This window comes from Neomonachus schauinslandi, chromosome 3 (assembly GCF_002201575.2).
Source record: "Neomonachus schauinslandi chromosome 3, ASM220157v2, whole genome shotgun sequence".
Taxonomy (NCBI): domain Eukaryota; kingdom Metazoa; phylum Chordata; class Mammalia; order Carnivora; family Phocidae; genus Neomonachus; species Neomonachus schauinslandi.
In genome coordinates, this window is record NC_058405.1 from 68,907,328 (window position 1) to 68,929,222 (window position 21,895).

At 35.8% G+C, this 21,895-nt stretch overlaps 1 protein-coding gene across 1 annotated transcript in view; it reads right to left on the reverse strand.

Annotated features, from left to right (window-relative positions):
* Positions 1-21,895, reverse strand: part of PDS5B (PDS5 cohesin associated factor B) — a 195,230-nt gene that overhangs the window by 29,130 nt on the left and 144,205 nt on the right. The window contains exons 21-24 of the mRNA XM_021678280.1: positions 21,521-21,679; positions 9,141-9,209; positions 7,610-7,746; positions 5,200-5,323 (exon numbers count right to left, since the gene is read on the reverse strand). Coding sequence (XP_021533955.1) covers positions 5,200-5,323; positions 7,610-7,746; positions 9,141-9,209; positions 21,521-21,679 — 489 coding nt within the window. The remainder of the gene's footprint in view (positions 1-5,199; positions 5,324-7,609; positions 7,747-9,140; positions 9,210-21,520; positions 21,680-21,895) is intronic.

Below are 21,895 nucleotides of genomic sequence, written 5' to 3' on the forward strand. Positions count from 1 at the left end.
AAGAGACTCATTTTAGATCCAAAGACACCTCCAGATTGAAAGTGAGGGCATGGAAAACCATTTACCATGCTAATGGACACCAAAAGAAAGCTGGGGTGGCAATGCTTATATCAGACAAATTAGATTTTAAACCAAAGACTGTAATAAGAGATGAGGAAGGACACTACATCATACTTAAAGGGTCTATCCAACAAGAAGATCTAACAATTGTAAATATCTTTCCCCCTAACATGGGAGCAGCCAATTATATAAGGCAATTGATAACAAAAGCAAAGAAACACATCGACAACAATACAATAACAGTGGGGGATTTTAACACCCCCCCTCACTGAAATGGACAGATCATCTAAGCAAAAGATCAACAAGGCAATAAAGACTTTAAATGACACACTGGACCAAATGGACTTCACAGACATATTCAGAACATTCCATCCTAAAGCAATGGAATACACATTCTTCTCTAATGCCCATGGAACATTCTCCAGAATAGATCACATCCTAGGTCACAAATCAGGTCTCAACCGGTACCAAAGGATTGGGATCATTCCCTGCCTATTTTCAGACCACAATGCTTTGAAACTAGAACTCAATCACAAGAGGAAAGTCGGAAAGAACTCAAATCCATGGAGGCTAAAGAGCATCCTACTAAAGAATGAATGGGTCAACCAGGAAATTAAAGAAGAATTTTAAAAAACTCATGGAAACCAATGAAAATGAAAACACAACTGTTCAAAATCTTTGTAATGCAGCAAAGGCCATCCTAAGAGGAAAGTATATAGCAATAAAGCCTTTCTCAAGAAACAAGAAAGGTCTCAAGTACACAGCCTAACCCTCCACCTAAAGGAGCTGGAGAAAGAACAGCAAATAAAGCCTAAACCCAGCAGGAGAAGAGAAATAATAAAGATCAGAGCAGAAATCAATGAAATAGAAACTAAAAGAACATTAGAACAGATCAACAAAACTAGGAGCTGGTTCTTTGAAAGAATTAACAAGATTGATAAACCCCTGGCCAGACTTATCAAAAAGAAAAGAGAAAGGACCCAAATCAACAAAATCATGAATGAAAGAGGAGAGATCACAACCAACACCAAAGAAATACAAACAATTATAAGAACATATTATGAGCAACTCTATGCCAGCAAATTAGATAACCTGGAAGAAATGGATGCATTCCTAGAGATGTATCAACTACCAAAACTGAACCAGGATGAAATAGAAAACCTGAACAGACCTATAACCACTAAGGAAATTGAAGCAGTCATCAAAAATCTCCCAACAAACAAAAGCCCAGGGCCAGATGGCTTCCCAGGGGAATTCTACCAAACATTTCAAGAAGAATTAATACCTATTCTTCTGAAACTGTTCCAAAAAATAGAAATGGAAGGAAAACTTCCAAACTCATTTTATGAGGCCAGCATTACCTTGATCCCAAAACCAGACAAAGACCCCATCAAAAAGGAGAATTACAGACCAATATCCCTGATGAACATGGATGCAAAAATTCTCACCAAAATACTAGCCAATAGGATCCAACAGTACATTAAAAGGATTATTCACCACGACCAAGTGGGATTTATCCCTGGGCTGCAAGGGTGGTTCAACATCCGCAAATCAATCAACGTGATACAATACATTAACAAAAGAAAGAACAAGAATCATATGATCCTCTCAATAGATGCAGAAAAAGCATTTGCCAAAGTACAGCATCCTTTCTTGATCAAAACTCTTCAGAGTATAGGCATAGAGGGTACATACCTCAATATCATAAAAGCCATCTATGAAAAACCCACAGCGAATTTATCATTCTCAATGGGGAAAAACTGAGAGCTTTCCCCTTAAGGTCAGGAACGCGGCAGGGATGTCCACTATCACCACTGCTACTCAACACAGTATTAGAAGTCCTAGCCACAGCAATCAGACAACAAAAAGAAATAAAAGGCATCCAAATCGGCAAAGAAGAAGTCAAACTCTCACTCTTTGCAGATGATATGATACTTTATGTGGAAAACCCAAAGGACTCCACCCCAAAACTGTTAGAACTCATACAGAAATTCAGTAAGTGGCAGGATATAAAATCAATGCACAAAAATCAGTTGCATTTCTATACACCAACAACAAGACAAGAAAGAGAAATTAAGGAGTCTATCCCATTTACAATTGCGCCCAAAAACATACGATACCTAGGAATAAATCTAACCAAAGAGGCAAAGGATCTGTACTCAGAAAACTATAGAATACTCATGAAAGAAATTGAGGAAGACACAAAGAAATGGAAAAACGTTCCATGCTCATGGATTGGAAGAACAAATATTGTGAAGATGTCAATGTTACCTAGAGCAATCTACACATTCAATGCAATCCCTATCAAAATACCATCCACTTTTTTCACAGAAATGGAACAAATAATCCTAAAATTTGTATGGAACCAGAAAAGACCCTGAATAGCCAGAGGAATGTTGAAAAAGAAAAGCAAAGCTGGCGGCATCACAATTCCGGACTTCAAGCTCTATTACAAAGCTGTCATCATCAAGACAGTATGGTGCTGGCACAAAAACAGACGCATAGATCAATAGAACAGAATAGAAAGCCCAGAAATGGACCCTCAACTCTATGGTCACCTAATCTTTGACAAAGCAGGAAAGAATGTCCAATGGACAAAAGACAGTCTCTTCAACAAATGGTGTTGGGAAAATTGAACAGCCACATGCAGAAGAATAAAAGTGGACCATTTCCTTACACCACACACAAAAATAGACTCAAAATGGTTGAAAGACCTAAATGTGAGACAGGAGTCCATCAAAATCCTAAAGGAGAACACAGGCAGCAACCTCTTCGACCTCAGCCGCAGCAACTTCTTCCTAGAAACATCGCCAAAGGCAAGGGAAGCAAGGGCAAAAATGAACTACCGGGACTTCATCAAGATAAAAGGCTTTTGCAAAGCAAAGGGAACAGTCAACAAAACCAAAAGACAACCAACAGAATGGAAGAAGATACTTGCAAATGACATATCAGATAAAGGGCTAGTATCCAAAATCTATAAAGAACTTATCAAACTCAACACCCAAAGAACAAATAACCAATCAAGAAATGGGCAGAAGACATGAACAGACATTTTTCCAAAGAAGACATCCAAAAGACATCATATCACATGAAAAAGTGCTCAACATTACTCAGCATCAAGGAAATCCAAATCAAAACCTCAATGAGATACTACCTCACACCAGTCAGAATGGCTAAAATTAACAAGTCAGGAAACGACAGATGTTGACGGGGATGCGGAGAAAGGGGAACCCTCCTACACTGTTGGTGGGAATGCAAGCTGGGGCAGCCACTCTGGAAAACGGTATGGAGGTTCCTCAAAAAGTTGAAAATAGAGCTACCATACAATCCAGCAATTGCACTACTGGGTATTTACCCCAATGATACAAATGTAGGGATCCGAAGTGGTACGTGCACCCCGATGTTTATAGCAGCAATGTCCACAATAGTCAAACTATGGAAAGAGCCAAGATGTCCATCGACAGATGAATGGATAAAGAAGATGTGGTATATATATATATATATATATATATATATATATATATATATATATATACACACACACAATGGAATATTATGCAGCCATCAAAAGGAATGAAATCTTGCCATTTGCAACGACGTGGATAGAACTGGAGAGTGTTATACTGAGCGAAATAAGTCAATCAGAGAAAGATATGTATCATATGACCTCACTGATATGAGGAATTCTTAATCTCAGGAAACAAACTGAGGGTTGCTGGAGTGGTGGGGGGTGGGAGGGATGGGGTGGCTGGGTGATAGACATTGGGGAGGGTATGTGCTATGGTGAGTGTTGTGAATTGTGTAAGACTGTTGAATCACAGACCTGTACCTCTGAAACAAATAGTACATTACATGTTAAAAAAAAAAAAAAAGAAGATAGCAGGAAGGGAAGAATGAAGGGGGGTAAATCAGACGAACCATGAGACAATGGACTCTGAGAAACAAAGTGAGGGTTCTAGAAGGGAGGGGGGTGAGGGGATGGGTTAGCCTGGTGTTGGGTATTAAAGAGGGCACGTACTGCACGGAGCACTTGGGTGTTATACGCAAAGGATGAATCATGGAACACTGCATCAAGAACTAATGATGTAATGTATGGTGATCAACATAATAAAAAGAAAAAGAACTAAATACATTCAAGTCCTCATTATTTTTTTTTTTTTTAAAGATTTTATTTATTTATTTGAGACAGAGAGAATGAGAGACAGAGAGCATGAGAGGGAGGAGGGTCAGAGGGAGAAGCAGACTCCCTGCCGAGCAGAGAGCCCGATGCGGGACTCGATCCCGGGACTCCAGGATCATGACCTGAGCCGAAGGCAGTCGCTTAACCAACTGAGCCACCCAGGCGCCCTCAAGTCCTCATTATTTACAAACATTCCAAATCTGTGAATTCACCTACTCACTAAAATTTATTTGTAACCCCAAAATGAATGCTTGAAGCATTTTCAGGGTCACTGGTGAGTACATGAGCAGAGCAACAAACAATCTGAATCATCTGACCCATGTCCCAGCTGAAGCTGAACAAAGCAATGCTTTGCCTGTTATGTCAGCTCTCATATTTAGAAACTACTGTCCTTTTGACAGTCTATTTAGTTCCACGTTTTTTGTGTTTTTGTGCATTTGTTGGTGATTTTGTTGTTTAAAATAGCTCCCAAGCATAGTGCTGTTTAGTGTTCCTAAAAGCAAGAAGGTTGTGATGTGACTTAGGAAGAAAGTATGTTAGTGAAGCTTCATTGAGGCATGAGTTACAGCTCTGTTGGTCATGAGTTCAATGTTAATGACACGACTATATATTAAATAATTTATCTTTAAATTATGTACTGACACACTGACAAAAATGTGACCAGAGGCTTGGAGAAACGACCCGTATATTTTCCTTACAAGCAATGGTTCAGTATTTGCTAATTCAGTGATTGGGGTGACTCTGTAGAAAAGAACTACTACAAAGAACAAGAATCAAATGTACTATGTTAGCAACCCCAAAATCAAACAACAGTTTTAGAACTCTGAAACATTTCTCATGAATACATTTTCCAAAAGGAGACAATTCAAGACTTTTCTCTCTACCATCATGGTGGACTTTTTTCTTCCTAAAAGTCAAAGACCATATAAAGTCATAATCTATTTGGCCATCTTCCTTACATTGATAGCTAATGCGCAGAGCTGATACTGTTCTAATGTGATGATTTCATGATAACAAGGTTCTTGTGCCAGCTTCACAATAGCACTCCCAGCAGCAAGTCTCAGACGTGACATATCTGGTTTACTAAAAAATAAGCAAGCAAGAAAGAAAGTTAGAGTTTTAAATGTTTACACAAAAACATTTATTTGCTATACCTAATTTTGTAAAAATTCCTGTGGCCAAAAAAACGATGGAGCACAATTTAGTGATAATGAACACCCTATTATGTTTACTTAACTTTGGAAGATGGTGTCTAATACTATAAAACTCTTCTCTATTCTAAAGTCATTGAATTCCCTCATCCTACACAAAACAGCTTTTAGCGAAGCTTAGAACAAATCTATTTGTATGTTTAGTTATTGGGTCTAAAGTCTTCCACTATGGATTTTTTATGGATATGTGTTTACTTACAGATTAGGTACAAAAATATCCTAACTTGTTAATCAAGTCAACTAAAACTAATGTGCTAAGTACAAAAGAAGAATGAAAGCAGGTGTAGTGGAAAACATCACAATTTTTAGTTAGAATTCAACTTTTCAAATATTACCAAGAAGCTCCTTTTAAATTTAAGAAAACTTCTGCTGAATAGGACACACCTCAAAGATTAGTAAACTCTTAACTAATAAATACATCTGAACAATCCTTCCTTATATAGTGATATATTAGATAAATTACAGGGATTTCAGACTGAAAAGGAGGGAAAGTTGTAATTTCTTAACTAGTGCCCCCTATGTTCTTCCACAGTAAAAGATTCAATATTCATGAAACAAGTATGTGTCTACCGTATATACAGCAAGCACTGAGAGTGACATAAAAGACACACTCTTGGTCTTCTAAAATCTAATGATTGAATTGATTTAAGAATCCCCCCCTTAACTTTCTTTTTTCTTTCTTTCTTTTTTTTTTTTTAAAGATTTTATTTACTTATTTGACAGAGAGAGACACAGCGAGAGAGGGAACACAAGCAGGGGGAGTGGCAGAGGGAGAAGTAGACTTCCTGCAGAGCAGGGAGCCCAATGCGGGGCTCGATCCCAGGACGCTGGGATCATGACCTGAACCGAAGGCAGACGGTTAACGACTGAGCCACCCAGGTACCCCAACCCCTCCTTAACTTTCTAAGGATCATGTAAAAATACTGACTGAATGCATGCCAACATTTATAAGGTTCTGTATTCAGTGCATCAACAGCAATATTCCAAGTGGCTATTATATCAACCACCACTAAAGGAAGTCTGTTTTTCTTACTGGAGCTTATTTTGTATAAAGATAAATAATTAAATTAAATATTTTACAACTAAGTTTTTGAAGACTGAATTTCTATATAAAGACTTGTTTTAAAAGTGAACTAATGTGGGCGCCTGGGTGGCTCAGTTGGTTAAGCGACTGCCTTCGGCTCAGGTCATGATCCTGGAGTCCCGGGATCGAGTCCCGCATCGGGCTCCCTGCTCGGCGGGGAGTCTGCTTCTCCCTCTGACCTTCCTCCCTCTCATGTGCTCTCTCTCTCTCTCTCTCTCAAATAAATGAATAAATAAAATCTTTAAAAAAAAAAAAGTGAACTAATGTAATTCACATATATTTGCAGAATTCAAATACACATTTGATTTCATTAAAGAATAACATGAATAAAAATAGGTGAGATGAGATCTAAATAAGCCCATAAATAATGACTAATTTAATTCTAATAGCTAGACAAGATAAGTATAATCATTATCTCTATTTTATAAATGAAGAAACTGAGACATAAGGAGGTTAAAGTAATTTGCTGGTAAATGGTGGTGTCAGGATTTGAATCCAGGCTCCAGGGTCCACTTTTTCAATCACCATACTAAACCACATCTTTCAAACAAAACAAAGTGCATGCATTTATATAATTTACATCTATTACATTTTTAAGTTTCCATATATTTCTACTTCTGGAAATAGATTCAGTAAGTTGTCTTCTACCTAGTGTGTTCTTTTTCCTTTAGACATTAACAAGAATGGAAAACATCAGTTACTAATAAGTTACTAACCATTTTCACACATTAGATATTCAAAAAAGTAAACATCTGTTGTTTAAAAATATTTACAATATATAGCAATACCCTGCCTCTGACATATGACTGCCATTTTGAAATGATCACTGTACAAAAGCATATTACAATAAAAATATATGCACACATACATAGGAATACTAACTACTTTTTTTTGTATTTTATTTTTTTTAATTTTTTACTTTTTTTTATGTTCAATTATAGCCAACATATAGCACATCATTAGTTTTTGATGTAGTGTTCAACTAGCTACTTTCTTAAAAAGAAACTGCACCATTAAACAATTATACCAGATACTGAGATAGTGTGCAAGAATTTTGAAATAATAATTACATACCTAATTTTTCCCTGTTCTGTCAAGTCTCCATCACTATGCAATATTGTAGTTAACAATCTTAAGGTAGATGTTCCTGATTTACTGTGATTATTTTTCATTCCAAGGAGCCATCGAACCATCATTTTAATAGCCTGAATCTATTCAAAAGACAAATTGACAAATACAACATTACTACATTTTAAAGAAATTCTGTATCAACCTTAAAAAAAGTGAAACGGTTTTAATGGATGCTTTTTAAGAAAAGTAAAGGAAAAAAGAATCATTCTTTTCTGCATATATCAAGATAACTGGATGTCTTAAAGATGTTTTACCCTCCCACCCAGGCAACTGACAAATGAATGATTTAACTGAAGACTGGTTCTTTTTTTTTGTTTCCCCATCATAAACTCTATTCTTTAAGCTCACAGTAAAATCATGTTAACTTCCCTGGTCAGAAAACTTAATTTCCCAACTGCAAATTATATTCCCATTTTTTGTGCTACATTTTATAATTACGAAGTACTTAAGTACTTCAAACCCTGTTATTGCCTCTCATATTTCCAACAACTCTTTTTGATGGGGTGCATATTACCTCTTTTTCACATATTATTTTAGCTTTTTACAGATCTATGGCTCAGGAGCTAAGTGGGTCTTGAACAATGGCATGTGGCAGACACTCTTCAGATCCCTTTTCTGGGCCATTTGTTAAGCATGAGCTTAACTGCAGGAAGCCTGCCTTCTAGTCCAGTGCTGCTTGACTAAACAAAACTGCTGCTTGATACCAATGCTGAGAAAACAGCTTTAGGCTGGAACTCAGAAGCATCAAGCATCATTCCATCAGCTACTCTATAGGTCTACAGAAACAGTATTAGAATCTGAAGCTGGAATAACATGACAAAGTATTTCCTAATATAAAATATAAACCAGTATACACATACATACACAATATGAATGGATTTACACGAAACTACAACTAGAAAAACAGTATTTAATATATCTGTTCCTGGCCTACACACCTTGGACAGTGGATTGAAATGAGATCTACGTCAGAGACTGTAGATCATTTTAGTAAATCAATACTCTCTACACTAGCAATAAGCCGTCTTTTATGTATTACTTGTAATTCAAGGAATAACAGGTTGAACTTTTTAAAAATCAAAATAAAAAGTTTTATCAAATTCCACGGAAAAGATAAATAGTCTTAAAACCTAGATGACCATCTTTGCTGAACAGGAAATGCACACAAGAAAATCAGAAATGTCTTTTGCCATTAAAAGGTTGATAACTAAGAAGCAGCAACATGGAGGCAGTTTCAAACACTTTTTTTTCCCCCCCAAATCAGATTATGTGCAACTGCCCATAGGGCCCCAGGTTTCTCATTATTGCCCTATACTCTCAGAGTACATGGGATGATGTCGTACAATAAATATAAAAACTCGGATGATTTTAATAGCCATATCTTTATAACAGGAATAGAAATTTTAACACCTTTAATGATAATACAATCTAATGAGTGTATTAAAATAAATAGATCTATATGCATATCACTCACTTTGACCATTGTCTCAGGAGAAACTTCTTCATCTGGAACCCAAAGCTTAGTTGTCTTTTTTCCTGGGAGCTGAACAAAAATGAAGAACTTTAAAACATAAATAAGAATTTTCATCTTTAATTAATTTTTAGTGAATGAATGAAATCTTTACCTTCTGCAGTGACAGTCATTACAGATGACTAAAACACCTCATCTATTTCTCAAAAAGGTTCAAAGACTTATCTTCGCTAGCACCCACATAAAGCACTTACACATCCATCAGCAGTTGGTTCTTTTCAGGTGTGATGTAGGACTGACTTTAACCTCTTACATATACTTCCTAACTTAGCCTTTGAAAATAACGATTCAATTATTTAAGGCGGCTGGCAAGGAGTAGGATAAAAATCAATACAGACAAAAAGCGTAGTTCTTAAACAAGGAAAAAGGTATATACAAAATATCTTGAGCAGAAGAAAAATTAGAAAGGTTTGCAGTTGACTGTAGGTAAGAAAGAATATGCACTAGTATCTTCCTACCTAATTCCCACCAAAATGGCCACACACACACACACACACACACACACACAGAGGGCTGGAAAACAAAAAGGTCCAAAAAGAAGACCAGAATCTTTAGAAAAAATTTTAAAACACAAAATATACAGTAAAAATATTAACAGGGCTAGGTTTATATCTCCATAAAAAGCACAGAAGGGAAACATCCTCCAAAAAAGTTAGATTTTTTTTTTTTCAGCACAATCACAGAATAATCCTGAGATGATAGAGGGCAGGGATTTCAAGATGTACATTTACAGTGGCAGCCAGGAAATTAAAGAAAGGTGACAAAAGAGCTGAACCCAATCTTGGAACACTGGAGATCCAGTGTACCGCCAGCTGACAGGAGTGATTTCCAGAGGCAACCTAGGAAACAAATCAAATAGCAGCTCAGGTAACCCTCTGGCAACAGGACAGGAAGCCCCAACATCCAGAAGGCAAACTCATGAAACACATATAGCTTAGGATGCACTTCCTTTCAGAATTGCCTTCGAAGTAAAAAGTGGAAATAATGAAAAAGCAATCACATTAGAAATGTTCTGATGAAATTTCTGAACTAAGTATATTAAAAAGATCCTGAAAGATTCCATGGGGAAACCTTCCAAAAAAGAAGCAAGAATCAGATCAACTTCAGATTCTCAGCTGCAAGACTAGATGCCAAAAAACAATGTTCTGGATTTTCTGCAGCCAAGTACCCTGAAACACAGGATTCTAGTACTCAAGAATAAGGAAAAAAAATATTTTTAGCAAGCTAGGACAGAGAGAGAGTTTCCAAATTATAAGCCATTTTGAAAGGATTATTCAAAGATATACTCCACTAAAATATTTAATTCATAAGAAAAAATTCAATCAGCATATATTATTACAAAATAGAAAAAGTTATTATAAATAAAACCAACAGACTGTCAGATGGTTCAAAAATAATAATATAAAACTAAAATAGATGCAACAAAACCAATGATAGAAAATCTAAAAATAATAGGATGAAAAAATATACTAGTCAAGATAAAAAACATGAAATGGAATATGGATTTAATTAACAGGATATTGAAGTATTTTTTTAAATCTTACACAATAAGATATAAAATTCATGAACATTTGGACAACCAGCAGAAGAGTATCAAAATAAATCAAAACAAAAATGATTTAAAAAAAGAGTAAAGATAGAAAACTTCACTACCACAGAAGACTTGACTATACCACTTCCAAAAAAACTGATAGATGAAGTTGAGATGAAAAAATGGTAAGTAGAGGAAGCACATATAGAAATATAAGGAAATTAATATAGAGATAAAATATTCAAGGATTAGAAAATAATCAAAACTGGCATTCTCTTTTTAAAAAGATTTATTTATTTTATTTTAGAGAGAGAGAGAGAACATGTGTGTGCATGTGTTGGGGGCAGGGGCAGAGAGAGATGGAGAGAGAGTCTCAATCAGACTCCCTGATGCGGGGTTCGATACCATAGCCTAGCAACTCAGGTAACTCAGCTACTGCTTGAGTGCAGAGCCTGATGTGGGGCACGACACCACGACCCTGAGATCATGACCTGAGCCAAAACCAAGAGTTGGAAACTCAACCAACTGCATCACCCAGGCGTCCCCAAAATGGCATTCTTCAGAAATAATTAAAAATAAGGAGAAAAAAGTTTAGCAAGAAAGATGAATAGAAGATCAAAACTATAAAATAATTCTCCAAATCAACCACAAACATAAAAATGTAATTTAAAAAATCAAAGTACCTAGCAAAGTTGTACAAGAAAAATTTTAAATTTTCTTTACAAAGAAAATTACAAAACTTTAATGAAAGGCATCCTGTAGATGAGCAAACAAAGCAATGGTAAAGAACAGAGGCTATACACCCTATGACTGGTAACAATGCAGAGGACTGAAAGAAAGAGAGGTTACTCAATAACTTTTGATGGGAAATTTGGTTGTCCTATGGGAAGTAAAAAGAAATGAAATCCTTAAGTTACAGCATACAAACAAACAGATCAATTCCAGATGGATTAAATTTTTTAAGTGTGAAAAGAAAATCTTAAAACTTTTAGAACATATGGGAGACTATTTTTATGACACTAGAGTAGGGAAGGATTTCTTAAGGATGTAAAAAGCACTAACTACAAAAGAAAGGAATGATAAATTTAGCTACGTTAAAATTAATAACTTTTGTTCAACGGACACTATAAAAGGAGTATAAAGACACACCATAAATGAGATTTTATTCATCTTTTATGAAGATATTGCAACATATACCTGAAAAAGTATTAATGTGTGTAAAGATTACCTATGAGGAAAAGACAAAAAGCTCGGGAAAAAAAGGCAAAAGACCTCAAAAGGAATTTCATAAAGAGGCAACATGAATGGTGGCTAGACATAAAAAATCAGTAACCAGAGAAATGCAAATTAAGACTATAATGAGGGGCGCCTGGGTGGCTCAGTCATTAAGCATCTGCCTTCGGCTCTGGTCATGATCCCAGGGTCCTGGGATCGAGCCCCGCATCGGGCTCCTTGCTTGGCGGGAAGCCTGCTTCTCCCTCTCCCACTCCCCCTGCTTGTGTTCCTGCTCTCACTATCTCTCTCTCTCTGTCAAATAAGTAAATAAAATCTTTAAAAAAAAAAAATTAAGACTATAATGAGACACTATTTATCCAACTTTTAGATGGGCAAAAATTAAAAGATCTGACACTAATGGGTACAATATACTGCTAATAAAAAAATAAGTTTTAACAATGATTTTGACAAGTAATTCAGGAATAAAATGAAAAGTTAAATGTGTGTAGACACTGTTATTCATCAATTTCACTCGTATAAATATAACCTAGAGAAATTCTTGCTCATTTGCATCATGAGGCCTCTCTAAGAACCTTCACAGGAGCACTGTTCTAAAGAGGAAAGAAATGGAAATATTCCAAATGTCCACAAAGAGAATAAATATAAGAAATTTCACACAGTGATATATAATACAGAGTAATGAATCACACACAGCTAGATGCAGTAACAAGGGAGGGTTATTCTAAGAAACAAATGTGTAATGATAAAGGCAAGTCAGCCAAGAATATGTATGGTATAACTCATAAACCTCAAGAATAAGCAAAATTAAACAAGTATGTTACTCAGAGACATATATGTGCTAAAGTGGAGTTCTGTTCTAGTTAGGGAATAATAAATCCCAATTCAACACAGTAGTTACCTGGGGCAGAGAAGAAATAAAAAGAAAAGTTTGGAAAGTAATAAACCAGGAGCTAACAGTTCATAAATGTTCACTGTATTATTATAAAACAAGTTACACAAATGTTAAATATATATTCCTTTATACATATCAAATATAACATTAAAATAAGACAAATTAATGGGTTAAAAGAGGTGAAAGTTCTGTTCTGGCAAGAGCTGATTAGGTTTTTTGAACCTATCTTCCATTGGAACAAATGGAAAGGCTGGATAAAAGATCTTTTTAAAAATCAATGTGAAGGTGATAAAAAAGCTACCAAAGCAGTGAGAATTTGCAAGGCAACATTTCAAAAGAGGAGACAAATCAAGATTTGAGTCTGGCCCTAGGATTGCTTTTCTCATACAAACAATAACTGATTCTGAAAGTGAAAGAGACTTACAGGTTGAGTAATGTTTTCATCACTGTCACAGAGCAGGAAGAAAAAAAATTGGAATTCTGGGCCCAATAAAGAACAGAGTCCCTGTTAAACACCCTTGAGTTCTGGGTGGCTCCCTAACAAATATACCCTACACATGAGGTGACCAGAAAAAGAATCAGCCTATCAAAAACTGAAGCCCAGCTTCCAGTCAGTGCATTCTTGCCTGGACCAAACTGATCTGACAATAGCTCCTCTACCTGTCAGAAGGAAACGTAAGTTGTCTCCAGAAGAATTACAAAATCATTCAGGTCCTCAAATTATCTGTAACATTTTTCATATGCAAAGTCTACCATGCAATCAAAAATAACATGTGTGGGTGCCTGGGTGGCTCAGTCAGTTAAGAGTCTACCTTCGGCTCGGGTCGTGATCCCAGGGTCCTGGGATCAAGTCCCGCATCGGGCTCCTTGCTCAGCGGGGAGCCTGCTTGTCCCTCTGCCTGCTGTTCCCCCTGCTTGTGCTCTCTTTAAAAAACAAAAACAAAAACAAAACAAAACAAAAAAACGTGTGTAAGAAAAGATTTTACCAAAAAATAAGAGAAAAAAACAGACAAGACAAAGAGAGCCACAGGAGGTCTAGAAATTAAGGCTGATATAAATGTTAACTTAATTAAAGAAGTTCAACAATTAAATGACAAGATAGAGAATTCTGGCAGGGAACTAAAAGCTATATTAAAAACTACAAAGAAATTATAAAATTGAAATATAAAATAAGTGTAATTAAGAACTCAACGCATGGGCTTAACATAGGATTAGACAAATATGAAGAGTGAATTAGTAAATTCAAATGCAGGTCAGAAGAAAACAAAAAATGATGCATGAACACGGAGAAAAGTACATAAAGGTGTCAAACAGCTGGATCACAGCAAAAGAAATTATATGTTTTGAGTGTATAATTAGAACTGCAATAAGAGAGGAAAGAGAACATGAAACAAAAACTATTCAGAACATCAAAGCTATACATTCAAGAAGAACTACAAGCCCCAAGTAGGATAAATACAAAGAAAAGCACACCCAGACACATCATTGTGAAACTGGAGCCAATGCAAAATAGAAAAGATTATTCAAAGCAAAAGGAAAACCTTCAAAGGAACAAGACTCTCAGCCGATTTCAAGAGAAAAGATAAGAAAATGGAAAATAATGGTATAATATTTTCAAATTACTGAGGGGAGGAAATATACCATGCTAGAATTCTAAACCTAGACAAAATATCCTTTAAAAAATGAAGGCAAAGTAAAGACATTTTCAGGCAAATAAAAACCGAGAGACTGCATCAGCAGTAATCCACACTAAAAGAAATACTTCTTTTAATTCTTCAAGTATAAAGAAAATCATCACATAGACAAAAAGGAATGAAAAAAGAAGAGAAAAGGGAAAAGATGTTGGTAAATCTAAATAAACACTAACTGTAGAAAATATAATAGTAATGGTCCTGTGTGAACAAGAGCACAAAAAGTATAAGGAAACAAAGGGAATTAAAGTACGCTAAGGTTCCTAAAATACTGAACCCGCTGTCCTGAAAGTTTAAGACAGACTAATTGATACTGGCGTTCAGAAGTCAAGGGAGAATGCTGTATCCTCTAGGACAACCACTAAAAGAATAGGAAAATGTAAAAACCAAGTCAGTAAAGGGGAAAATGGAATAAAAATATTTAATCAAAAACAAGGAAAGAAAGAAGAGTAAAATGAAAAGAGAACTGATAAAACAAACTGAAAATAAAAACCAGATGGCAGGGGTGCCTGGGTGGCTCAGTAATTAAGCATCTGCCTTCCGCTCAGGTCATGATCCCAGGGTCCTGGGATCGAGCCCTACATCAGGCTCCCTGCTCTGCAGGAAGCCTGCTTCTCCCTCTCCCACTCCCCCCTCTTGTGTTCCCTCTCTTGCTGTCTCTCTCTCTGTCAAAAAATAAAATCTTTAAAAAAAACACAAAAAACAGATGGCGAATTAACCCAAATCACTATTTACATTACATGTAAACAGACTAAAAAATAAAAGACAAAGTTGAAAGAAGCATGCCAGAACTAGGTTCAGTGCAGTGTCATATATATGCCATTTAGATGAAGTTTTCAAGTCCTCTATTGGGTACTATTGGTCCATCCCTCCCTCTGAGACAGAGGAAGATAAAAATGTCCATTATCACCACTTCTATTGTTTTGAAGGTCCTGGCCAAGGTATGAGGAAGAAAAAGAAAGAAAAGGCATTAAGAATGGAAAAGAAAAAAAGAAGCTGTCTTTATGAACAAATGACATGACTGTGAAAAGAGAAAACCCCCCAAATGCAAGAACTAGTAGAATTAAAAATTGCCTTTAACAAGATCCTAGGGTAAAAGTCAATATAAAAATGAAGTAACTTCATATCCATATGCCAACAAAACGCAGTTAGAAAATAAATATTAAAAATTTTATTACCTATAATAGTATTGAACAACATAAAATGCCTAGGAACATACTTAAGAAAGCTAAGACCTCTACACAGAAACTTAGAAACATTATCCAGGGATATTAAAGACTAAGGCATACCATCTTCATGAAACAGAAAGCTCAGGATTAGAATACCATGTTCACAGAGTGAAAGGTGGTATTATGACGATGATGCCTGAAATTTATAATTCAACACCAGCCCTATCAAAATTCCAGCCAGGTATGTATATATGTTGGGTTGGAGTGGTACAGGGAGAAGTGTCAAGCTGATTCTAAAATTTAGACAGAAACAAAACAAAATAAAACAATTTAGATAGAAATGCGAAAGGCTAACGATAATCAAAACAACCTTGAAAAAGATAATGATGACGATGATGAAGCAGTGGTAATAGCAGCAGTTGTCACTGAAGGCATCTGCAAGGCGTAAGCTACTATATAGCAAAACCTGTCAAAGCACTCTTGAGAAAGAACAACAAAGCTGGACATACCATGTTCCCAGATTTCAGACTATACTACAAAACTACAGTAATCAAAACAGTATGGTACTGGCATGAAAACAGACACAGAGATCAACAGAAGAGGGAGCCCAGATATAAACCCATGTACATATGATCAATTAATTTATGACAGAGGAGGCAAGAATATGCAGTGGGGAAAGGACAGCCTCTTCAATAAAGAGTGTTGGAAAAACTGGATAGCTACATGCAAAAAAATGAAACTGGACCACTATCTTACACCACATACAAAAACAAATTCAAAAGGGAAAAAGACTTAGATATAAGACTTGAAATCATAAAACTTCTAGAAAACACAGGTAGTAAGCTCTTTTACATCAGTCTTAGCAATATGTTTTCGGAACAGTCTCCCAGGCAAGGGCAACAAACACTAAAATAAACAAACAGACAATATCAAACTAAAAATCTTTTCCACAGTAAAGGAATCATCAACAAAAAGAAAAGGCAACCTACTGAATAGGAAAAGATATTTGCAAATCATACATCGGATAAGGGGTTAATATCCAATATATATAAAGAACCTATACGACTTGACAGCAAAAAACACAACCCAATTAAATAATGGGCAGAGAGGGTGCCTGGGTGGCTCAGTCAGTTAAGCGTCTGCCTTCAGTTCAGGTCATGATCCTGGAATCCCAGGATAGAGCCCCACATTGGGCTCCCTGCTCTGCGGGGAGTCTGCTTCTCCCTCTGACCCTTCCCCCTCTTGTGCTTTCTCTCTCTCTCAAATAAATAAAAAAAATCTTTTTAAAAAATGTTTAAAAAAAAATAACGGGTAGAGGGCTTGAATAGACAATTTTTCCGAAGAAGACATACAGATGGCCCACAGGCACATGAGAAGATGCTCAACATCACTAATCATCAATGAAATGCAAATCAAAATCACAATGAGATATAACCTCACATCTATCAGACTGGCTAGTATCAAAGATCCATGGAATAGACTGGTAGGGCCCAGAGGCAGGCGTAGGTGGGCAAAATGGCTGAATGGGGTCAAAGGTACAAAATTCCAGTTATGAAATAAATAAGTCATGGAATGTAATGTACAGCATGGTGACTACAGTTATTGTGTATTTGATAAGTTGCTAAGACAGTAAATCTTTAAATTAGATTTTTCACAGGAAAAAAAATTTGTAACTGTGTGGGATGGATACTAACTAGGCTTATGGTGGTGATCGTTTCACAATATATAAAATATTGAATCATTATGTTATACACATCAAAATAATATAATGTTATGGGATGCCTGGGTGGATCAGTCAGTCAGGCATCTGCCTTTGGCTCACGTCATGATCCCAGAATCCTGGGATCGAGTCCCGCATGGAGCTCCTTGCTCTGCAGGTAGCCTGCTTCCCCCTCTGCCTGCAGCTCCCCCTGCTTGTGCACACGCTCTCTCTCTCTCTCTCTCTCCCTGTGACAGGTAAATGAATAAAAGCTTTAAAAAAAAAAAAAAACTTAAAAAAAATAATGTTATATGTCAATTCTAGCTCAATAAAAAAAATTAAAGGACAACTTAAAAGACAACCTACAGAATGGAAGAAATAAATGCAAACCATGTGTCTGACAAGACACTTGTATCTAGAATATATAAAGAACTATTAACGCTCAAAAAAAATACAACCTAAAAAATGAGCAAAGGACTTGTATAGTCTTTGCTCCAAAAAAGATACACAAATGGCTAATAAGTACATCAAAAGATGCTCAACATCATTAGAGAAATGCAAATCAAAACCAAAATGAGATACCACTTCACACTCACCAGGATGGCTATAATCAAATTAACAGAAAATAATAAGTTGGCGAGGATGAGGAGAAATTGGAACTTTCATACACTGCTGGTAGGAAGGTAAAATGGTGTAGCCTCTGTGGAACACAATTTGTCAGTTCCTCAAAAAGCTAAACACAGAATTACCATATAATCCAGCAAAGGTATATACCTAGGAATATATCTAAAGAACTAAACACAGGTATTCAAACAAATACTCAAACACAAAATTCATAGCAGCACTTTTCACAGTATTCAAAAGGTGGAAACAACCTAAATGCTCATCAATGAATGAATGGATAAACAAATTGTGATAAATATATACAACAGAATATTATTCAGCCATAAAACGGAATGAAGTACTGATACATATTACAATGTGGATGAACCTCGAAAACATTACGCTAAGTGACAGAAGAATGACACAAAAAGTCACATATTGTATGATTCCATTTATAAAAAACATTCAGAATAGTTAAATCCATTAAGACAAACAGGAGATTGGTGGTTGCCCAGGGCTGGGGGAAATGAGGTATGACTGCTTAATGAAAATGATCTGGAAATAGATAGAGGTGGTAGTCACAAAAACTGTGAATGTACTAAAATGTGACTAAAATTAACCATTTTATGTTATGTGAATTTCACCTCAATTAAAAAAAAAATGCAGCACGGAAGACAGTCTTTTCAATAAATGGTGCGGGGTCAGATGGAAATAAAACAATGAATCTTGACATTTATCACATACCACATATAAAAAACAATTCTAAATAGATTATATAGCTAAATGTGAAAGTTAAATAAATAAAGCTTCTGGAGCAACACTGTCTAACAGAACTTTGAGATGCTGGAAATGTTCTGTGCTGTCCAACACTAGCAATATGTGGCTAGTGAGCACTTGAAATGTGTGAATACATTTACAATTATATTTAGTTTAAACTTAAATAGCTACATGTGGTTAGAGGCTTGTATATTACCATACTTCTAGAAAATAATACAGGGACTATTTTCACAACCTTGGGGTAGACAAAAAGGACAAGTACTAACTAAAAAGAAAATAATGGGCTTTGTTAAAATTAAGAACTTTTTTTAAAGTTTTTTTTTAAAGATTTTATTTATTTATTTGATAGCACACAAGCAGCGAGGGGGAGGGGCAGAGGAAGAGTGAGAAGCCGGCTCCCTGATGAGCAGGGAGCTGGATGCGGAACTCAATCCCAGGACCCTGAGATCATGACCTGAGCTAAAGGCAGACCGCTTAACGAACTAAGCCACCCAGGCGCCCAAATTAAGAACTTCTGTTCATCAAAAATCTCCACTAAGAGAGTGAGAGAGCAAGTTACAAAGTGGGAAAAGGTATCTGCTAAACATATTGCCAACAGGATACATAAGGAAATCTTAAGAGTGAATAAAAGAGACTGACAATTTAATAGAAAAATGTGGAAGAGGCTTGAGCAGACACTTAATAAAAGAGGACAGCCAAAATATCAATACATATATGAAAAAGTGCCTAAGGGCACACTATTCATTACACATTCACATAATAGCTAAAATGTTAAAGATTGGCATATCTAGTACAGTCAAGGAAATGGTACAACTAGAACTCTCATTCAGCACATATAAGAATGTTAACTGGTATAATCACTTTGAAAAACAATTTGGCAAAAAAAAAAAAAAAGAAAGAAAAACAATTTGGCAAAACGTACTAAAACAATTTATACAGGGGTCCCTGGGTGGCTCAGTTGGTTGAGTTGTCCGACTCTTGGTATTGGCTCAGGTCATGATCTCAGGGTTGTGAGATTGAGCCCTGTATTGGGCTTCTCAATCAGCAGGGAGTCTGCTTGAGATTCTCTCCATCTCCCTCCCCTCCTCCCCGCTTCCCTGACTCGTGCATGGATGCATGCTTTCTCTCTCTCTCTCTCTCAAATAAATAAATAAATCTTTAAAAAAAAATAAAACAACTTATACATACTCTAAGATACAGCATTACACTACAACAGAAATGCATACATTAGTGCACAAAATGACATGTAAAAGAGTATTTGTAACAACTGTATGCATTTAATATTGGAAATAACCTAATGTCTAGCAAGAGAACAGATTCATGGTATATATGAACAATGGAATACTCTATAGCAACAAAAACGAACAAACCACTAATATACAACAGGATGGGTTTATCTCACAAATGTAATACTGAGTGAAGGAAGCCAGACATAAAAAATTTACTCTGTATGATTCCATTTATAAAAGTTCAAAAATAGGTAAAACTAATCTTTGGTGTTAGAAGTCAGGATAATAGTTATCTTCAGGGAGAATGGAGGGGATAATAATAATAAAAAGACACAGGAGCTTTTGGGGGCTGGTAATATTCTATTTCTTTACCTGGATTATCAGTTGGTCAAAAATGTTAACTTTGTGATAACTCAAGGAACCATACCCTTAAAAAGTGTACACTTTTCTGATACATTTTATCTCAACAAAATTTTTTCATTAAAGAAAACAAAACACAGTAAGGATTCAGAAAACTTTAAACACATGATTAACATACATGACTTAAAGAACATATGAAATACTGTACTTAAGGGGAAGAAAACTGAGAGACACAGCTAAAGAACACAGCCAGAGACAATGGTAATTAACACAGGAGCCACTTGTCTTCAAATTACAGGGCTCTAGTCAACTAAAGTTAAACAGTCACAAATCATTAGAGATCTAATACATACAATTATCTTGACTATAATCTCCACAAAGTATTTTTCCATAACAAATTTGTTTAAAAGTATTAATAGTATTAAAGCATATTAAGAATGACAGATATGAAACATGTAGTAATATAGCTATACATTGCAAGAACTGTAACTGTATTTTAAGAGGAGAAACTATCTTATACTTTTTTTAATTCTCCAAAGAACCCAGTACAGTGCTGAGCACACTATAGACACAAAACTGATGGTTACATATGTCTGCACAGGCACATTTGCGTGTGTGTGTACACATAAATACGCACACACATACATAAAACTCCATGTGACTGTAAGGCATCAGTTCTCCCACACCCAAACAAGCACTGCTCCAAAGACAAATGGAAGACAGACAAAATCACTATTTCTTTCCTAATGTTTTCTCCCAGTGCTCTTTTAATTCTCTACTACATGAAGAGAAAGAAACAACTACTGTCATGACAACCATACCGTGAACTAGCCTGTCAGTCTTCACATTTTTTAAAATAGATGTTATTATAAAAAATTAACCTACTGTAAAGATGAAAAAGAACCAAATGATATTTTGTATTTATCAAGGAATGCATTGCAGGTTACATGCCTATGCTCAACTAAAGAGATGTTTCAATGTTGTTCTACTGGAGGTGACAGCATGTTAAAAAAGATAGGAAACCTAAAAGAAGGCAGCCAAATGGAAGTGTTACTTGCATCATTTCACTTCTCTCTTTGTTGAATAAAATTTTAGAAGATAACGCTAAGAACACAGGTCAAAAAAGTATCAATTACCCGATCATTCATGAGAAGATCTTTCACAATGAAAGTAGCTACCAAGGACTTCAAAGGAGCAGCAAATTGATCAGGTGCAAGGAGAGCAATATGCCCAATAGTAACCAACGGTGTTATGAGATGTTCCAGGTTGCTTGGATCTAGGCTCTTATGCAGAGGCTAAAAATGAGAAAAGAAAACACATTCAACTCTATAAATATGGAAATAAACTATTCACATATTTCATGTTCAAATAACAAAAAAAATTACAGCGGTTTCAAGACATATACATGGTGTTAAGTAGTAGCTTAAGCTTACATTTAAATTTCTATAAGTTATTTAAGTCTAAAAGGCATTTAAATATTGTCAGGTTTTGCCCAAGTTGTATCTTAGAAG